The sequence below is a fragment of the Hoplias malabaricus genome, chromosome Y, assembly GCF_029633855.1.
Source record: "Hoplias malabaricus isolate fHopMal1 chromosome Y, fHopMal1.hap1, whole genome shotgun sequence".
NCBI classification, from domain to species: Eukaryota; Metazoa; Chordata; class Actinopteri; order Characiformes; family Erythrinidae; genus Hoplias; species Hoplias malabaricus.
The window spans coordinates 24719697-24738163 of record NC_089820.1 but is presented as its reverse complement, the minus strand read 5'-3'; the positions used below and the strand labels follow the sequence as shown (position 1 = coordinate 24738163).

The 18467-nt window shown below is 44.6% G+C and overlaps 1 protein-coding gene across 4 annotated transcripts in view; it reads left to right on the top strand.

Annotated features, from left to right (window-relative positions):
- LOC136677759 (probable E3 ubiquitin-protein ligase HECTD4) overlaps positions 1-18467 on the top strand; it is a 70487-nt gene that overhangs the window by 10739 nt on the left and 41281 nt on the right. For 2 of the 4 annotated variants that reach the window (XM_066655372.1, XM_066655371.1), the window contains exons 7-26: positions 156-326; positions 952-1144; positions 3011-3172; positions 3483-3596; positions 3742-3882; positions 4741-4976; positions 5424-5566; positions 6354-6424; positions 6749-6854; positions 6977-7097; positions 9296-9424; positions 10656-10780; positions 11275-11428; positions 11691-11794; positions 14143-14347; positions 14594-14713; positions 14851-14955; positions 16365-16528; positions 16812-17057; positions 17320-17512. In XM_066655372.1, the coding sequence (XP_066511469.1) occupies positions 156-326; positions 952-1144; positions 3011-3172; positions 3483-3596; positions 3742-3882; positions 4741-4976; positions 5424-5566; positions 6354-6424; positions 6749-6854; positions 6977-7097; positions 9296-9424; positions 10656-10780; positions 11275-11428; positions 11691-11794; positions 14143-14347; positions 14594-14713; positions 14851-14955; positions 16365-16528; positions 16812-17057; positions 17320-17512 (3003 nt within the window). Of the gene's footprint in view, positions 1-155; positions 327-951; positions 1145-3010; positions 3173-3482; positions 3597-3741; positions 3883-4579; positions 4667-4740; positions 4977-5423; positions 5567-6353; positions 6425-6748; positions 6855-6976; positions 7098-9295; positions 9425-10655; positions 10781-11274; positions 11429-11690; positions 11795-14142; positions 14348-14593; positions 14714-14850; positions 14956-16364; positions 16529-16811; positions 17058-17319; positions 17513-18467 lie in introns of those variants that run through there. The other 2 variants (XM_066655373.1, XM_066655375.1) reach the window with 2 other exon arrangements.

Here is an 18467-nt window from a genome sequence, read left to right as displayed (position 1 = left end):
CTTTGTGGTCCATAACCCAGTGGTTGAGGAACATTGGTGCTTCGCATTCAAGTATTTCAATTTTGTCCACATTTTTAGTGTGGACTTCTTAAGCCTTCAGTTTGTCGTGTTAACAAGCCTTCAGTCAGTCTCTCTCTCTGTCTCTGTCTCTGAAGGTGTGCCAAATTGTGCTCATGCCCGTTCACCACTTCCCAATGGGCAGCAGTTTGACCACACTGCACCTGTGCTCTGATGGTACCTACCTCTACTGGGTGTGGTCACCCGTCAGCCTCAATGAAAAAACACAGAAAGGCCACTCAGTCTTCATGGACGTCTTCCAGTTAGCGGTAAGGACTTGGAATGCCTTTCTGTATTTGTTTGTATTTATGAACATGGTTTCTACGTCTTTAATCCACTTAGTGACCATTAATGACTTTACGTTATTTATTAAAATAAAGATGTCGTAATTTTAAAACCAAAAACTGCAAACTTTTTATGAACGTTATCATTTATTAACTTTATACTTTGTACTCACTGATAGCACTTTTCCAACAAAACAACTGGTTCCCTTCGGTGCTTTTCAAGGAACCAGCCCGTGTTTACACCAGTTTTAGTGGAACCGAGGATACCTCACAGACTACGTCATCATCAAAGGGTGTCGTCACAGTTCGTGCTGAAACTGCGAACAAACTTTTCATGTTTCCTACCGCATTTTTGTTGGGGGAAATGCGCCGAAAAGCTCAAAATTAGTTTCATGAACCGGAACGCAGCCCGTTCCACGTTGGTGGAAAAGCGCAATCAGTGAACTAGTTAATGCTGCATGGAGTGGGCCACCCACAGAACAGAATCACTGACCTGTCCCGTTCACTATGTGTCAGTATAGTTTCATAATGTGAGAAAAAAATCGAAATGACTGATGGCTCCTGTTAATCATTTTTTAAAATTATTTTTGAATGAAATATTTCCCTTTAGACTGAGTCTGGGTTGTGTGTGCTCACACCACTGCGGGAGAGAGTGATCTTGTTGAGGAAAGAGGGCGAGCCGTCCAAGTGTCTAAATGAGCTGCTGATGAGTCGAATGTCTCGCTTTCGCGCCTCACACTCTGCCACACTCGCCGCTCTCACTGGCTCGGCCATCACCAACCCTGTTAAAGAAGAGCAGTCTGGTAAACACACACACACAGACACAGGAAAATCAGTGCTGTTAATAATACATTACACTGATTGTCACAAGCCTGCCGAATACATAAAACGAAGTCCTGAGAAGGATAGACAAAACCAGTTTATTTAAATGTGCTATATCTGCTGTTATTCAGGTGTATGCAATCTGATTGGTTGAGGACTGTCCTGACCATGTTGTTATCGCAAAATACATCCACTGTACCACTCGCCTGAACGTCGTTGCTAAGCAATGACTTTGACCACTGCAGGAGACCTTCAAACCACTGTACTTTATTACCTTGAGCACAAAGAGATAATAGATACATTTAAGATTAAATACGACTAGCGTCACGTTTGGTCAGAATCAGAAGAGGAGACTACAGCAAATTCCAAAACTCTCTTTAACACTAAACAAACGTTTTGGTTGACAGCTGTGTCAGAAGGACAACTTACCAACCTGGAATTAGCCAGAAATGAGCAGAATACAATTCGCCAAACAGAACGGGCTGTAAAATGCTTTAGAGACGGGCTGGAACCAAACCAACATTAATATTAATCTAGCAAAAATTGAAAAAAACAGCTAAATTTGATAGTGCTGCAGTTTTATGGCTCTATCTCAACTGCTGCAAAAGGGGAGGTTTATAGCATCAGCAGTTTTTTTGGACAATAACAATTTAAAACAATGAGATGCCAAGAGAAGAGGCAAAACTACCATTTCATCCTCCTACAGAGTCGTCCAAGGGGCTGCAAAGCAAAGTATATTTTGATAGACTTGGATAGACGTACAGGGGGTCCTCGTCGATCCGTTCCTACGTCACGTCGTAAACCGATTTTCGGTGTAAGTGGGAACATACGTACATACTGTACGTAAATAACATACTGTAAGCACTTATCCTGTCCTAACACCTATCCTCCTCGGTCCCGAGCCACGTAACCGTGTATTCTTCCGCCGCGCCGCGCACACCACACACGTAGTTCACGTTACGACGTTTACGACGCAAAACCACTTACGTCAAAACAAGGCATTATACAGTAAATGGGAGATGTGTCGTAACCACGAAACATCGTAACTCAGGACTGACATAACCCAAGGACCTCCTGTGTATATATATATCTGTGAAAACATGCTTTTTAAATTTTTGATATTTACTTTTCCACATAATTTGAACACAGCAGATGCCTGTTACATTATATGAAATTACAAGACGAACGAAACAATAAAAATGGTGCACAAATGACTAAATCTTACGCTCTCTTATAATAGAAGTAACGTACCTTGTTTTCCTTTAGAAGGTTTTCAGAAATGTGATTGAGATAATACTGCAGCCATGCACTTTTAAGACCAGGGTTCAGCTCCCAGCTTAGGCAGGAACACCTTAATGAGTCCTTGGGCAAGATTAGTGAACTGGGCGTGTAACCGGAAGGTGGCTGGTTCAATCCCCAGAGCTGGCAGGTCATGACGGAAGTGCCCTTGAGCAAGGCACCTGCCCACCTCTCTGGGCATGTGCTCAGTGCCCCCTAGTGTTAATAGTCTGTGTGTAAATGTGTGTTTCACTGCACGGATTGGGTTAAATGCAGAGAACAAATTCCTCTGTGGGCAAGCACAATGGCCAGTAAAGTGATGCTGGTTCTGATTCTCTGACTCCTAATCCTTTTAATTAGTGTTTCTCTGTAACGCGACTAATTTTGTAAATTGATCTGAAGAAGAGCATCTGCCAAAATGTGGCAAATGTAAACGCTGTGAAGGAAATATGTGGGACGTTTTTGGACAGCGAAAATACACACAAAAGCACAGAGATGAGTTGATTTATTGCTGTTGTCTATATGACCACGTTGACAAATGCTGTGCCTTTTTGTTTTCTCTTCTCCAGCTGTAAACGCGAGCTGCGGTCTTCCTCTGAAGACTCTGAGGAAGACGCCCATGTACGTATGTGGGACGTACCTGGTGATGTTGGCCTCTCCTCCTGGTGTAGCCGGTAGTTCTGCCACTCGCTCACTTTTTGGTGGATCCAGTGGCCTTTCCTCTCTTAAGAGTAAGACACTTCAAAAACCAGAGTGTCTGAGTTTTCAGGAGAAGCCAGAAACAAACGTGACCTTGTTCAGACTCTCAGCTCAGATCTGATTCATTTGTCACCCCCGGATTGAATTAGAGCAGACGTCTGAACAGCGTTTAAATGTGGTTTCGGATCTGATGTAAATGCATGCTCTGCGTATATCAAAGTTTGACAGCTTAAGTTAAAATTATTCCAACAGTTTAGTTATTGTTTGTAAAGTAATGAGTATGATCTAATGGAGCAGTACATTTTAACATTGCTTTTTCTATCTTCTTTTTCCCCACATTAGTTCTAGCCTCTAGTCTGGTGTTTAATCTGGCTGATGGTCAGTTTAGCAGTCGTGCAGATCTTATTGATGCTCCTGGAAGCTCTCTGGGTCGTGGGGCTCAGGTAGCAGGACTAGGTACAAACTTTTTATCTGCACTTGTTTTGTTTTGGATAGCAGTGGTTTTGCTACATTGCTATGATATTCATTTGTTTCCTAATAAACACAGTTCTACATTATCCATGCTACAATATAACTGGCAATGATATTCCTAATGCCTCAGGGGCTTGCTACGATGCTCTCAACAACTTGATCTGGACGTGCTCTAGTGACTACATGGACCAGTGGTCTAACCCAGGAAACCAAGCCTTTCATCATGTGTGCCAACGTCTTGGCGTCAGCCATGTTATCAGAGAGCCCAAAGGTAAGGCAGAGTTTAAAAGAACGGTTGCAGCAGTGTTTAAAAAATGCAGTGATATTTCTTTGGAAGAAAAAAGGCCAATGTTTTCAACTTTATCGTGTTGTAAGTCCTAACAGTGTTCAGGCAAAGTTGATCTCCACAGTTGGTGTCTAGTTAGCCATGAGCTAAATTAGCATTAGCTTTTTGTTTCAGATGGGATTCAACATATTTGCTGTCGATTACACCAACACTATTACAGTAACTGTTTAGTGTCAGCTGTGAAACATGAGGGAGGTGATGTTATTGTGAGTTTAGCAGTTGATTAAAGTCTATAAATGGCATAATGAATGCTAGTGTTGATATTTAAAATACTGGATGAAAAATTGACCAACCCTACACTTGCTGAGCTCAAACAACATCACAATAACACATTGCCTCCCCCATGTTTCACTATTGACACTATGCAGCAGGTGACGTATTGATTATGTCCATAGATTATGTCATTAATGTTGATGTTTACACCACAAAAATGAAAAAAATGTTTATTCCCACCCTCAGAACACTTGGCAGGAAAGGAATGTTTGACATGACAATAAACCTAGACACACAACAAAAAGAAGAGCACATCAACATTCCATCCCCTGTCTAAAGTTCCTTTAAATGAAACGCCAGCTCCTTTAATTGATAATGAGCCACTCGCTGTTCACCCTGACCGCGAGTGCACAGCAGTGAGGACTGAGGAGCAGAAGCGCTTTTTTTTTAAATAGCTGTTTTCGCTCGGTTCTATTCTTCCCAGGTTCATTGTCAGGTGCTGCGTATAAGGCATTGTCTCCTGTCAGAACTTTTCTCACAGTTTTGACTCACATTTCATTTTACCCACAGAAGAGATGGTGGAGACAGGCGAGGTGGTTAGCCAGCTGTTGCATCATGTCGGTGCCATGTGTATCCACCAGCTGAACCTGCTGGCCGCTAGCAGTAGCTCTCTGCCTCTGGGATCCTTTCTGGGCAAGCAACAGCCAATGGAGGCTCGCCACTTTAGCTTGATCTGTGACATAATGGAGAAGGCTATGGTGAATTCAGACACCTTTGTCATCCGCTGTATCCTCGTGGTCTTCCAGGTACTGTTTAATATGTGGGGTTCTCGAGCGTAAGCCAGGATTATTCTGCTTGCTTTCCTTGCTCTACACTGTCCTTGAGTGTGTGCTCCCTATCTCAACAATTTAATACAATGTTAGCCATGTGGGAATGTGGAGTTTGAATGTTACATGACACTCTGTGACTTTTGAAACATCTGTTTGGCATCAGGTTGAGAAAATCTAAAATTTTTACTTCTCTTTTCTTGCACTCTCACTCCCCAAATCCCCCGGTTCCCTCCTGCTGCCCGTCTCGTTAGATACTTAGAGAGATGAATTGAAAATCCTCTCTGCTGCAGTGTAAATGCACCATTAGCTCCCCCCCCCCCCCCCCCCAGATCCAGGGAATGAAGAACTCTTTCATAGTTTAGAAAGTGATAGAAATGCCCACAGATGTCTTATCACTCTCCTTTTTTTTCTGTGTTCTCTCAGGTGGTGTTTCGGTTTTTCAACCCCCACTCGGAGCAAAACCAGGAGAGCGTGAGGCGGTCTGGGCTGCTGCTGTGGCAGCTGCTTATGGGTCCTGTGGATCAGATCGGAGCAGAAATCCAAAGAGAAGTCTGTCTGGCCATCAGGTAAAACATTTTATGCAAAGGTCTGCAGAATCCTGGTCAACCTGATCGACGTGGTTTATTGATTTTCTAATTGGAAGCTAGTTAAAATAACTCAGATCATTTTAAAGTAGCTCAGAGTTTCTATGTTCCTGATAAACTGTAGATGGAAAATGCATTCATATTGCATGGAGCTGTAGGAAATGGTATAGTGACAGACACATTATGCTTGGCACGGTGGTGCAGCAGGTTAGTGTCGCAGTCACACATCTCCAGTCTGTGAGCAGTGTGGTGTGTTCTCCCTGTGTCTGCGTGGGTTTCCTCTGGGTGACTGTCTGTGAGGAGTGTGGTGTGTTCTCCCTGTGTCTGTGTGGGTTTCCTCCGGGGTGACTGTCTGTGAGGAGTGTGGTGTGTTCTCTCTGTGTCTGTGTGGGTTTCTTCCGGGTGACTGTCTGTGAGGAGTGTGGTGTGTTCTCCCTGTGTCCGTGTGGGTTTCCTCCTGTGCTCCGGTTTCCACCCATGGTCCAAAAACACACGTTGGTAGATGGATTGGTGACTCAAAAGTGTCCATAAGTGTGTGTGTGTGTCAACCTGTGAAGGACTGGCACCCCCTCAAGGATGTGTTCCCACCTTGCACCCATTGATTCCGGGTAGGCTCCGGACCCACCGCGACCCTGAACTGGATAAGAGCTTACAGACAATGAATGAATATTTTCTGCTTTTCTGTCCTGACTAAATGTGTTAGTTAAATTTTGTTGCAAAGGTGAACTTTATATTTGTTTGTGATGTCACTCTCTCTTCTGATTTTCAGTTCGGGTTTGCAGGTCTTGTATCAGGGCGAGTCAGAATTGAACAGCTTGTTAAAGATGGTTCTGACTGAAGGTAAGATTCAGAGGCTGTTAGAACTTGATGAGACATTTGTGAAGTGTTATCAAATTTGCAGCATGTGTAGAATTTGCTATTAATATCAGATTTCTAAGGACTGTTCTAAACACTTACTGTGATCTGGGTGAATTCCACAAAGCAGGGTTTGAAAGCTAACCAGCTAACTTAAGCCTAAAGTTGAGCACTGTCCAATAGGAATCACCCTCAAGTCTGTTCCTTTTGTCCAGACTTGAGTTTGGGCTTAAGTTATCTGGCTAAACTGAAAATCCTACTTTGTGGAGCATCCCTCTGATCTGTTATTATATGTATTTATAACTTAAGGTGAGAGAAACAGTGGCTTGTCCCAGTTACGAGACGTCATTCTCAACAACCTCGCCAACCAGTTACAGAAGAACCGTTTTGGAAGTGAGGACGATGACCATTACAGGTACCAACTGCAAGTTCTCTCTGTGTGGTTTGTGATCCCGAGCCTAGAATGGGGCTTTAGGGAAGTAGTTTTCTGTCTTTCATCCAGAGATTTCTATCTCAGCTCATGTTTCTTCCCTGCAGACTGAGTGATGAGCTGTTACACTGCATTCTGAAGACAGTGGTGCGAGAATCTTGCCTCCTCATCACGAAATGCCAAACAGTTGCCAAGGATGATTTCCAGAAGCTTCTCTCTACAGTTCCTGTATGTAACAATCTTAACTTAAACCTCACAACCACAAGCCTGCCATCAAGTTCTCATAGTTGTAGGCCGTAGCCCAGTAAACAAGGAACGCCCCTGGACGTTCAAAATAGGTCTAAAAGTAGTCTGTTCGTCAAGGACATATTTTAAACGTCAATGGACGTCCAAATTCCATCTTAATAAGTTAGTTAAGTGGTGACCAATCGATAACGTCAGTGGACGTCCAAAACGCGTTTTATGCAAGTAATTTATTTCGGGACCAATTAATAACGTCAATGGACGTCCAAAATACGTCTAATAGTCGTCTTTTCAATGTCTGTGTTTGGACGTCTTTTCAACTTTCATTTTCAACCTTAAGAGAACGTTGATTAGACGGCAGTCATTACGTTATTTCAACGTTGAATCAACGGCTAAATGTTTACTGGGAGTGTCTACCGTGTGGCTGAAATTTCCTCTAAATTAAAGGTATTAATAGGGAGTTTGGCATACTTACTGTCTCTACTTTTCTAGGATGGCTTTAGACTGGATGTTAAAACATTGCTGTGAGGCTTTAATGACATTTAGCCACAAGGTCATGTTAGTGCTGATGTAGGATCATTAGTTTTGGATCACAAACCCGACTCCAACTCATAACTAATGTATTGAATGGCGCTTCAGCACTGCAGAGAACATAGTTACACAGCTCCACAGCCAGCTGCAGAGGTGGTTTATACCTTTCTAGCCCATGTTTGGAGTTATCAAATGGCTTCCTTTGGCTCATGGGCAGTCCAGAGCAATTTGTTTTATTGATGAATTTTTATGGAGAGTATACCAGCTCATTGTGCACTATTGAGTGTCTGTGTCCTTGATGAGTTTACAAACTTGTGAGTAGCTAGAAACCATTGGGAATGTAGTGTGACTGCTGCAATATTTAAGGTGGAACAGAGACTCTGTAATGTATTCATAATGATGGAACACTTACAGGGTTGGACAATGAAACTGAAACACCTGTCATTTTAGTGTGGGAGGTTTCATGGCTAAATTGGAGCAGCCCGGTGTCCAATCTTCATTAATTGCACATTGCACCAGTAAGAGCAGAGTGTGAAGGTTAATTAGCAGAGGGTAAAAGCACAGTTTTGCTCAAAATATTGTTGGTGCACGTCTTGCTGGCGCATCTGTGACCAAGACAGAGAGTCTTTGTGATGTATCAAGAGCCACGGTATCCAGGGTAATGTCAGCGTACCACCAAGAAGGAGGAAACGCATCCAACAGAATTAACTGTGGACGCAAGAGGACGCTGTCTGAAAGGAATGTTCGGGTGTTGACCCGGATTGTGTCCAAAAAACATAAAACCACGGCAGAATTAAATATACACCTCAACTCTCCTGTTTCCGCCAGAACTGTCCGTTGGGAGCTCCACAGGGTCAATATACACGGCCGGGCTGCTATAGCCACACCTTTGGTCACTCACGCCAACGCCAAACGTCGGTTTCAATGGTGCAAGGAGCGCAAATCTTGGGTTGCCATATCATGGCATTCCCTTGGCCAAATACTTGTGCTAGATGGGTGCGTCCCTGCCAAGGACTACCAAACCATTCTGGAGGACCATGTGCATCCAATGGTTCAAACATTGTGTCCTGAAGGCGGTGCCGTGTATCAGGACGACAATGCACTAATACACACAGCAAGACTGGTGAAAGATTGGTTTGATGAACATGAAAGTGAAGTTGAACATCTCCCATGGCCTGCACAGTCACCAGATCTAAATATTATTGAGACACTTTGGGGTGTTTTGGAGGAGCGGGTCAGGAAACGTTTTCCTCCACCAGCATCACGTAGAGACCTGGCCACTATCCTGCAAGAAGAATGGCTTCAAATCCCTCTGACCACTGTGCAGGACTTGTATATGTCATTCCCAAGACGAACTGACGCTGTATTGGCCGCAAAAGGAGGCCCTACACCGTACTAATAAACTATTGTGGTCTAAAACCAGTTTCACTTTCATTGTCCAACCCCTGTATGTTCATGTAGAGGAAAGACTAGGTTAACTTGAATTTCGCACTCCATAAGCACCCTTCATGTTTGAGTTGGCTAACATTGAAAGTTTTCTGTGTCAGCAGCGACTAATTTAAACATTGTTATTAGTTTTACACCCATTCATTCTACATGTACAGACAGGATCTAAAGGATGAGTATGACCACTGAATTCTGTCGCCCCTCAGGTTGCCTCTCCCAGTTTGCGGTACCTTATGGCCGTACAGAATCACTTGCTTAGTAACATTGTCCTGATCCGTCCGGACGACAGCGAGGACAGTGACAGCTCCCTCCAAGGGGAAACAATGAAGGTACAGGTAAAAACCCCCCTTTTAAATACCCCTACCTCTGCTTGTGCCTTTGTAAATGTGCAGCATTAACCTCGGTTATGAAGCTCTCTGTGTCCAGAAGATATTAATGAACATGTGCTGACATCACTGTTTCTAGTCGCTATCCAAAGGAAAATCACCAAAGTCTTAAATTTCAGTGGAGGTCAGTGTAAAAAGGTATTATTCCAAGTCATTTGTGAGCATTTCTGTTGGTTCATTCATCATGAAATTTACACACAATCTGAAGGACAGCTTCGGTGTTCAAATGATGTAGTAAACTTAAAATCCACACAAATGGAGATACGTGTTTTTTCTTTGGATAACAACAATATACAATTATATTTCTTATAAAAGTAATTCAGGGTCTTTTCTGCAGACAAGTGAGCACAGTGATGTGAAAGGCTGGTGTCAGTGTGTTGGAAACATTAGTGGCAGTCATTCTAAATGTCAAGTTTTTAAGGGGGCAGTCTTGTGATTTTCACCAACAAATGAAATAGCTTAAAAATGCTTGTGTATTTTCTTGACTGTCTGTGAGGAGTGTGGTGTGTTCTCCCTGTGTCTGCGTGGGATTCCTCCGGGTGACTGTCTGTGAGGAGTGTGGTGTGTTCTCTCTGTGTCTGCGTGGGATTCCTCCGGGTGACTGTCTGTGAGGAGTGTGGTGTGTTCTCCCTGTGTCTGCGTGGGTTTCCTCCGGGTGACTGTCCGTGAGGAGTGTGGTGTGTTCTCCCTGTGTCTGCGTGGGTTTCCTCCGGGTGACTGTCTGTGAGGAGTGTGGTGTGTTCTCCCTGTGTTTGCGTGGGTTTCCTCTGGGTGCTCCGGTTTCCTCCCACATCCAAAAAAAAAAAAAAAAAAAAACAGGTTGGTAGGTGGGTTGGCAACTCAAAAAAAAGTGTCCGTAGGGGTGTGTGTGTGCGTGTGTGTGTACCCTTCTACTGGTGCCCCCTCCAGGGTGTATTCCTGCCTTGCACCCAATGATTCCAGGTAGGCTCTGGACCCACCGCTGGATAAGGGTTACAGAGAATGAATGAATAGAAGAATTGATAACTTTTATTTATCCCTGAGTGAAGTGGTTTTATTGCAGGAGCACAAAGCACAAAAACATGTTGTCGGAAACTATTCACTTTTAATAACATCCGTGAGGAGAAAATCCATTTTCCCATATTTACTTGCTGAATGTTGATTTCTCAATGTGGGTGCGTTTCTGTGTTTTCTTTCTCAGGAGCTACAGACAAGTATCCTGTCCCTGGCCACTAAAGTGCTGGTGGGTTGTGATGAAGTGCTGGAGACCCTTCAGCAAGTGACCACTGCTCTCATTAACAGTGACATCAGTGACCGCGAGAGCAGGTGAGTCTTTTACGGAGTTATTTTCCTCCGTGTTTTTAACCCCATGAACACGTCTGATTGTGCTGTGCATCTGCTGTTGTTAAATGATCCAAACTTTAGCTGTGCTCTGCTGTGGTAGCGTTTTTTTCATTAAGTTGGTACTTAGTTCAGATGAAAAAGGCTATAAGACTTTATACTAGTGGTGTTTTTAACCATGTTTCATACAGAGAGAAGAACAATCGCTCCATAACTGCAGCAGACAAAGTCTCATGTTTGCTTTCTTAGCTACGACACACACACACACACACACACACACACATGCAGGCACACAACTATCTACAATGGGGCAAGTATTGAGACAATAATAAAAATAGGCTTAGTATAAAATCGCTGATACTCTGTGCTGTTTTACAAAGTTCAGTAGAATCATTGGAGACAATGAATCAATTGACTGGGCTTTTTCAGTTTGTTTCTCCCTGTGTTTTACACACACTACCATTTCTTTCACTCTCCAGACTGAAGGGCCTGGAGCAGGTGACTAAAGCTACAATGTTGGGCCATTTGCTGCCAGTGCTTCTGACGTCTCTGATGCACCCAAACCTCCAAACCTTGTCTCTCGCTGATGCTCTCATGCCACAACTGGTCCAGCTCGTCCTCTACACCAGTCAGGTGTGTGTACGCGTGTGCATACCTGCATGCAAAAAGGTGTCCAGCTCAAAATGACAAAACATTAAGCATAAAATACACATATACTGTTACAACACAAATACTAGAAAACCACAGACCTGCCTCCCACACTTGAAAAGTTGTGATCAGATTTAAATCCTATTGAGTACTTGGTATTTGTACTTGTTTATATGCATTGATATTGTACACTGACAATCTCTTTCACATTAAATACATTTAGAAGTGTGTGTGTGTGTTTTTATAGACTGCTTTACTCCTGAAGACCCAGTCTGCGATGTTTGTTGAAGGTTCTCCACAAATGAGTGGCCCTTTAAATCATGGCTCCAAACTTCCTAGTATCGATGACAGGTAGGTTCACAGTTATTTCCTAAACCTATCTATATTGTCGTGTTTTTTTTTTTTTTTTTTTTTTTTTTTTTTTTTTTGTCTTGTCTTCACTGAACTATTCAAATATAAATGTTTCTTTAAGAGTTCATACATAACTATTTTCCGAAGCACAACAAATCTTTTGTCATTTATTTTTATAAATATGTTTTATTGTATACCAAAGCTTTTAAAATGCATCCATTCTTGCATGCACATGAAGCAGCTCATGAGCCAATGGTTGTCCGTCCATCCATCCATCCATCCATTATATGTAAGCGCTTATCCAGTTCAGGGTCACGGTGGGTCCAGGGCCTACCTGGAATCATTGGGCGCAAGGCGGGAACACACCCTGGAGGGGGCGCCAGTCCTTCACAGGGCAACACACACACTCACACACTCACTCCTACGGACACTTTTGAGTTGCCAATCCACCTACCAACGTGTGTTTTTGGACTGTGGGAGGAAACCAGAGCACCCGGAGGAAACCCACGCAGACACAGAGAGAACACACCACACTTCTCACAGACAGTCACCCGGAGGAAACCCACACAGACACAGGGAGAACACACCACACTCCTCACAGACAGTCACCCGGAGGAAACCCACGCAGACACAGGGAGAACACACCACACTCCTCACAGACAGTCACCCGGAGGAAACCCACGCAGACACAGGGAGAACACACCACACTCCTCACAGACAGTCACCCGGAGGAAACCCACGCAGACACAGGGAGAACACACCACACTCCTCACAGACAGTCACCCGGAGGAAACCCACGCAGACACAGGGAGAACACACCACACTCCTCACAGACAGTCACCCGGAGGAAACCCACGCAGACACAGGGAGAACACACCACACTTCTCACAGACAGTCACCCGGAGGAAACCCACGCAGACACAGGGAGAACACACCACACTCCTTACAGACAGTCACCCGGAGGAAACCCACGCAGAGACAGGGAGAACACACCACACTCCTCACAGACAGTCACCCGGAGGAAACCCACGCAGACACAGGGAGAACACACCACACTCCTCACAGACAGTCACCCGGAGGAAACCCACGCAGACACAGGGAGAACACACCACACTCCTTACAGACAGTCACCCGGAGGAAACCCACGCAGACACAGGGAGAACACACCACACTCCTCACAGACAGTCACCCGGAGGAAACCCACGCAGACACAGGGAGAACACACCACACTCCTCACAGACAGTCACCCGGAGGAAACCCACGCAGACACAGGGAGAACACACCACACTCCTCACAGACAGTCACCCAATGCGGGAATCAAACCCACATCCTCCAGGTCCCTGGAGCTGTGCGACTGCGACACTAACCCTCTGCACCACTGTGCCGCCCCCAGTTGTTGTCCTCATACTTATTTTGCTGCAAGAAAAGACAAGCAAATTCTCTACATTTTTTTTCTCTCCTCTTGAGTTTAGCTTTGCTTTATCCTCAATCCACATCCTTTTTTGATAATAAGGTTAATAATGTTTGAGAGAGTTTTTACAGAAAAAAAATATTTTCCAACGTTCAAGCTGTGGTCTGGGACAGCCATAGCCTAGAAGGTACAGAAGCAGTCTTGGGACCAGAAGATCACTGGTCCAGTCCCTGGGTCTGGCAGGGAAAATGAGTATGTGGGATAGGGTGGGGGGTGTTTGTAGAGTGAAAGTCAGCACTATATCCTCCCTCAGCATACACAGCTGTGTTGCCCTTGTGCAATGCACCTAACCTTCATCTGCTCTTAAAGCTCTTAGGCTGTGTGTGTTTACAGCTACAGAAGCATTAATCGGAGAGTCATTTCTTCTAATTACTTGACTTCCTCAAATTGCTAATCAAGATTGTAATCAATCAATGAAAATAAGGCTTTACAATTGCTAAATCAGGGCGGCACGGTGGTGCAGCAGGTTAGTGTCGCAGTCACACAGCTCCAAGAACCTGGAGGTCGTGAGTTCGATTCCCGCTCCGGGTGACTGTCTGTGAGGAGTGTGGTGTGTTCTCCCTGTGTCCGCGTGGCTTTCCTCCGGGTGACTGTCTGTGAGGAGTGTGGTGTGTTCTCCCTGTGTCTGCGTGGGTGTCCTCCGGGTGCTCCGGTTTCCTCCCACAGTCCAAAAACACACGTTGGTAGGTGGATTGGCGAATCAAAAGTGTCCGTGAGTGTGTGTGTGTGTTGCCCTGTGAAGGACTGGTGCCCCCTCCAGGGTGTCTTCCCGCCTTGCGCCCAATGATTCCAGGTAGGCTCTGGACCCACCGTGACTTGGATAAGTGGTTACAGACAATGAATGAATGAATTGCTAAATCACAAACGTTTTCCTCAGTTTCCGGATTCTGGATGAAAAGGAGGAACCAGGCTTTCTTACAGGTCTGAAGATCCCTGCCCCTTGGGCTGCTGGGAAAACTGTCGAGACTGTCCATCCGGTCCGAGACAACTACAAATTTAAAGAAACCGTCCACATCCCTGGAGCGCGCTGCCTTTATTTACGCTTCGATCCTCGCTGCTCTTCACAGTACGACTACGATAAGGTACTTATCTCAACTTCTGTTTATGACTTAGACATTCAGGGGTTTCTTCCTGCTAATTATTCACTAACAAAATGCTGTGTTCGTGTCCAGCATTGCACTATTGTCCTGTTAGATGATTGCTAAAGTAAATTATGATGATATGAATTTCGACACTTGGTAAACAACGTGGAAATAAGGCGGACTATTCGGTTTTATGTGGTGAGTTCAATTGCTTAATATTGGATTCCCTTTCTTTTGTCTTTGAAGCTGGTTATCTATGCTGGGCCTAATACCAACAGTCGCAAAGTAGCTGAGTACGGCGGCAACACTCTGGGATACGGCAGCCGCAGTGTCCTAGGCACTGGTTGGCCCAAAGACCTGGTCAAGGTGAGCGGAAATAAACACACACAGATAAATAGGGAAGTCACATGGCAGGGCTGAGATGTAATATGTGAAATCAGTGCAAAATGAATGCTATATAAAAGTACACTCACTGCTTGTTCTGGTTTGTTTTCCTTGTGCAGGTTGAGGGAGACACCGTGACGTTCTCATTTGAGATGAGAAGTGGACGTGAGCACAACACTCCAGACAAAGCCATGTGGGGTTTCTCCTGCACTGTCCGAGCACAGGCGAGCACAGTTTCACAATATACTTGGAATAAACAGGCGTAGTTTGACATCATATACTCATGTAGTTTACATGTACAATGCCCTGATGCACGCAGATGTTCTGGTAGTTAACCAATGAAAGACAAGCATGCAGCTGCTCACCAGCGAATGTTTGTCCTTATAATTCCATCCATCCATCCATCCATTATCTGTACCGCTTATCCAATTTAGGGTCGCGGGGGGTCCAGAGCCTACCTGGAATCATTGGGCGCAAGGCGGGAATACACCCTGGAGGGGACGCCAGTCCTTCACAGGGCAACACAGACACACACACATTCGCTCACACCTACGGACACTTTCGAGTCGCCAACCCACCTGCAACGTGTGTTTTTGGACTGTGGGAGGAAACCGGAGCACCCGGAGGAAACCCACGCAGACACGGGGAGAACACACCTCCTTATAATTCATGATTATAAAAGATAAACAAAATGTGGACTGCCAAATTCTCTCTACTTGTGTTTGTTGTTCACTTTAGCTCTGTTTGCGAACAAGCATCGTCCATTTATTGATGATTAAGCATCATATTTGTTGTTACCCTCTCCTTGATGTTGCATTTCAAAACAGGGTCATGTTGCATTTTATTTACTTCTCTGTTTTGAACGGCACTTTCTGGCAGAAACCTCTAGGGACTGCCTTGACATCATCTACTCTGTGTACATTGAGCATAATAACTACATCAATATGTGGATATTTGGTGAATTTATTTGAAGCAATGCAGGCTTGCTTCTTTTTAACGTTACTGAAATCTTTATATTGTTAACGTTATTGCTTTTTTTTATTGATTATCTGTGTGATGATGTAGGCTGGCCCAACACATCACCATCTCTATAAACAATGTACCAAAGACACTTCCTTTGTAAAGACTCAAAAAGGACAAATTAAATATAGAAAACTGGTACTCACCTGTGTCCTTTTAGGAGTGGCAGCGCGCGGGTCACCCAGCTTTTATAGTCCTAAGTGGACTAGGGTACATAGCTGGTGCAGGGGGATCCATTGAACCTGTAAAGGGGAAGAGCATGTTCCTATATACTCATGTTGGTCTAGTCCAGGATGGGTCTAATGGAGTAGGAAGGGAGGGAAGGAAGGCTTTAGTTTGCTTGGTCTCTACGTGACTAGAGCTTTGTTACGGACTTGAGTAATTATCAAGTGTAACTGGTGGTAAATAGTGTAAATATTTTGGAAATACCAATTCTCTATTTTTGCATGTTTGTTACCGTGGTGCTTCGTTCCTCACAATAAATCATCCACTGGGAGAAACGCTATAACTGACTCTATAGTACCTCTTTCCACCAACTTGACGCTCCCCAAAAAGGTACCTCCAGACCACCCGATCCACAGTACCACAATCTGATTCAATTTGTGTATTATAGGAGTCTTCGGAGGATGTTTCTGGAGGTCTTCCGTTTCTAGCTGACCTGGCTTTGGGTCTGTCAGTGCTGGCCTGCTCCATGTTACGCATCCTTTACAACGGTCCTGATGTCACAAGAGAGGAGGAGGCCTGCAACGACCTGCTCTGCTCCAAACTCCTGCAAAGGTGGGCGGACGCCAGATTTGTTACTTAATTAAGAGAATCTTTACACACCTCGGGTACCGGGGGTTTAGTGTAACCTGGGAGCTATATCTGTATCTCATTTATAAAGGTAAAAGACACCACAATCTTTAAAAAGTTCATTAAAAAGAGTGATGTGTTGTTTTAAGACGGAACTAAAATCGCCACCAGTCATCTGAATGCCCATCAGGTTAGGGCATTAATCCACAGTCAAAAATCTTAACAATGATATCCCGTGCTTGAAGCATTATTTACCTCTCAATCGCAGATGCCAGTGGCAGGTGGAAGCCAATGGTGCCATCTCTCCTGCCCTCACTCCGTCACCCTCTCCCCTCCCTCTCACTATCGACGAGGACCAGGAGTTCAACTACCCCACAGACATACTCATGCCACCTCCAGGTCTCATGCCCGGGGTCTGCTGTGATCTGCCTCGCATCCGCCTTCCCCCGGGGATTATGGGACGTCTGAGGGAGCTCTCTGGAAGAGCCCGGCCTCAGTTCCGCCCAAGCATCAAGTAAGTATAGAGTAAGATGCTTCTTTAAGGGTTTATTTTACTGTTGAGTAAAAGTGTGTGCTGTTTAAAAAAAAAAAGTTGCCAAAACATCATTTTTATTTGCACTGAACCCAAATGTTAAAACCACTCAGGTGAAGTACCAACAGGAGGGTCTCTAGAATTCACAATGACAATAGTATTAGTTCATCGGTGTATTCAGTTGCCATAGTTTTCTGCCTTTTAGTTCTGAACTGCATTCCTCGTTTCCTCTGTCTCTTTCTAGAGAGGTTATCAGGCCTGATGTGATGGAGGAGGTGATAGTGTCTTGTGTGATAAAGCACCTGGGTTTGATAGATGCTCTGCAGTCTCTGGTGAACTTCCAGTACAGAGAAGAACATGGAGAAGAGCATGAGCTTCTGTGTAAAATCATGGCAGAGACCTTCAAGAAGATCAATGCAATGGAGAGACAGCTGCAGGTACACAACGGCTTTGTGTGTATGTGTGTGTGCACTTGTATCTGAAATGAAGGGTAATAACCACTGATTCGTCCTCCTTCGCTGCAATAACAGCCTTTAATCTTCTGGGAAGACTTAGACTCCTAGATTCTGGAACTTTGTTGTATATATTTCATGGCCTTAGACCACAAGAGCATTAGTGAAGTCAGGCGCTGATATTGAATGATTAGTTTTGATCATAAACACCATTCAGACTAATCCCAAAAATATTGGATGGCTCTTGTTTACGCCAGAAAACACAGTCTTACTGCTGCACTGCCCATTGCTGTCGAGCTTTATATGCCTCTAGATCACAGTTGGCATTGTGTATGGTAAATTTTTGCCTCCTGCAGCTGATCCAAAGCTTCCCAGTTCATTAAATTGTTTCTATGGAGATGATAAGAATTGAGAACTACTGACCACAACTTAAAGTAGATGAATTCACTAATTGTAAGAGGTGTTTTTAAACCTTATAGTGTCAGTGTGATTTATGTAGCTATTATGTTCCTCTCCTCCGGGTGACTGTCTGTGAGCAGTGTGGTGTGTTCTCCCTGTGTCTGCATGGGTTTCCTCCGGGTGACTGTCTGTGAGGAGTGTGGTGTGTTCTCCCTGTGTCTGCGTGGGTTTCCTCCGGGTGACTGTCTGTGAGGAGTGTGGTGTGTTCTCCCTGTGTCTGCGTGGGTATCCTCCGGGTGACTGTCTGTGAGGAGTGTGGTGTGTTCTCCCTGTGTCTGCGTGGGTTTCCTCCGGGTGACTGTCTGTGAGGAGTGTGGTGTGTTCTCCCTGTGTCTGTGTGGGTTTCCTCCGGGTGCTCCGGTTTCCTCTCACGGTCCAAAAACACACGTTGGTAGGTGGATTGGCGACTCAATAGTGTCCATAGGTGTGAGTGTATTCCTGCCTTGTGCCCAATGATTCCAGGTAGGCTCTGGACCCACCG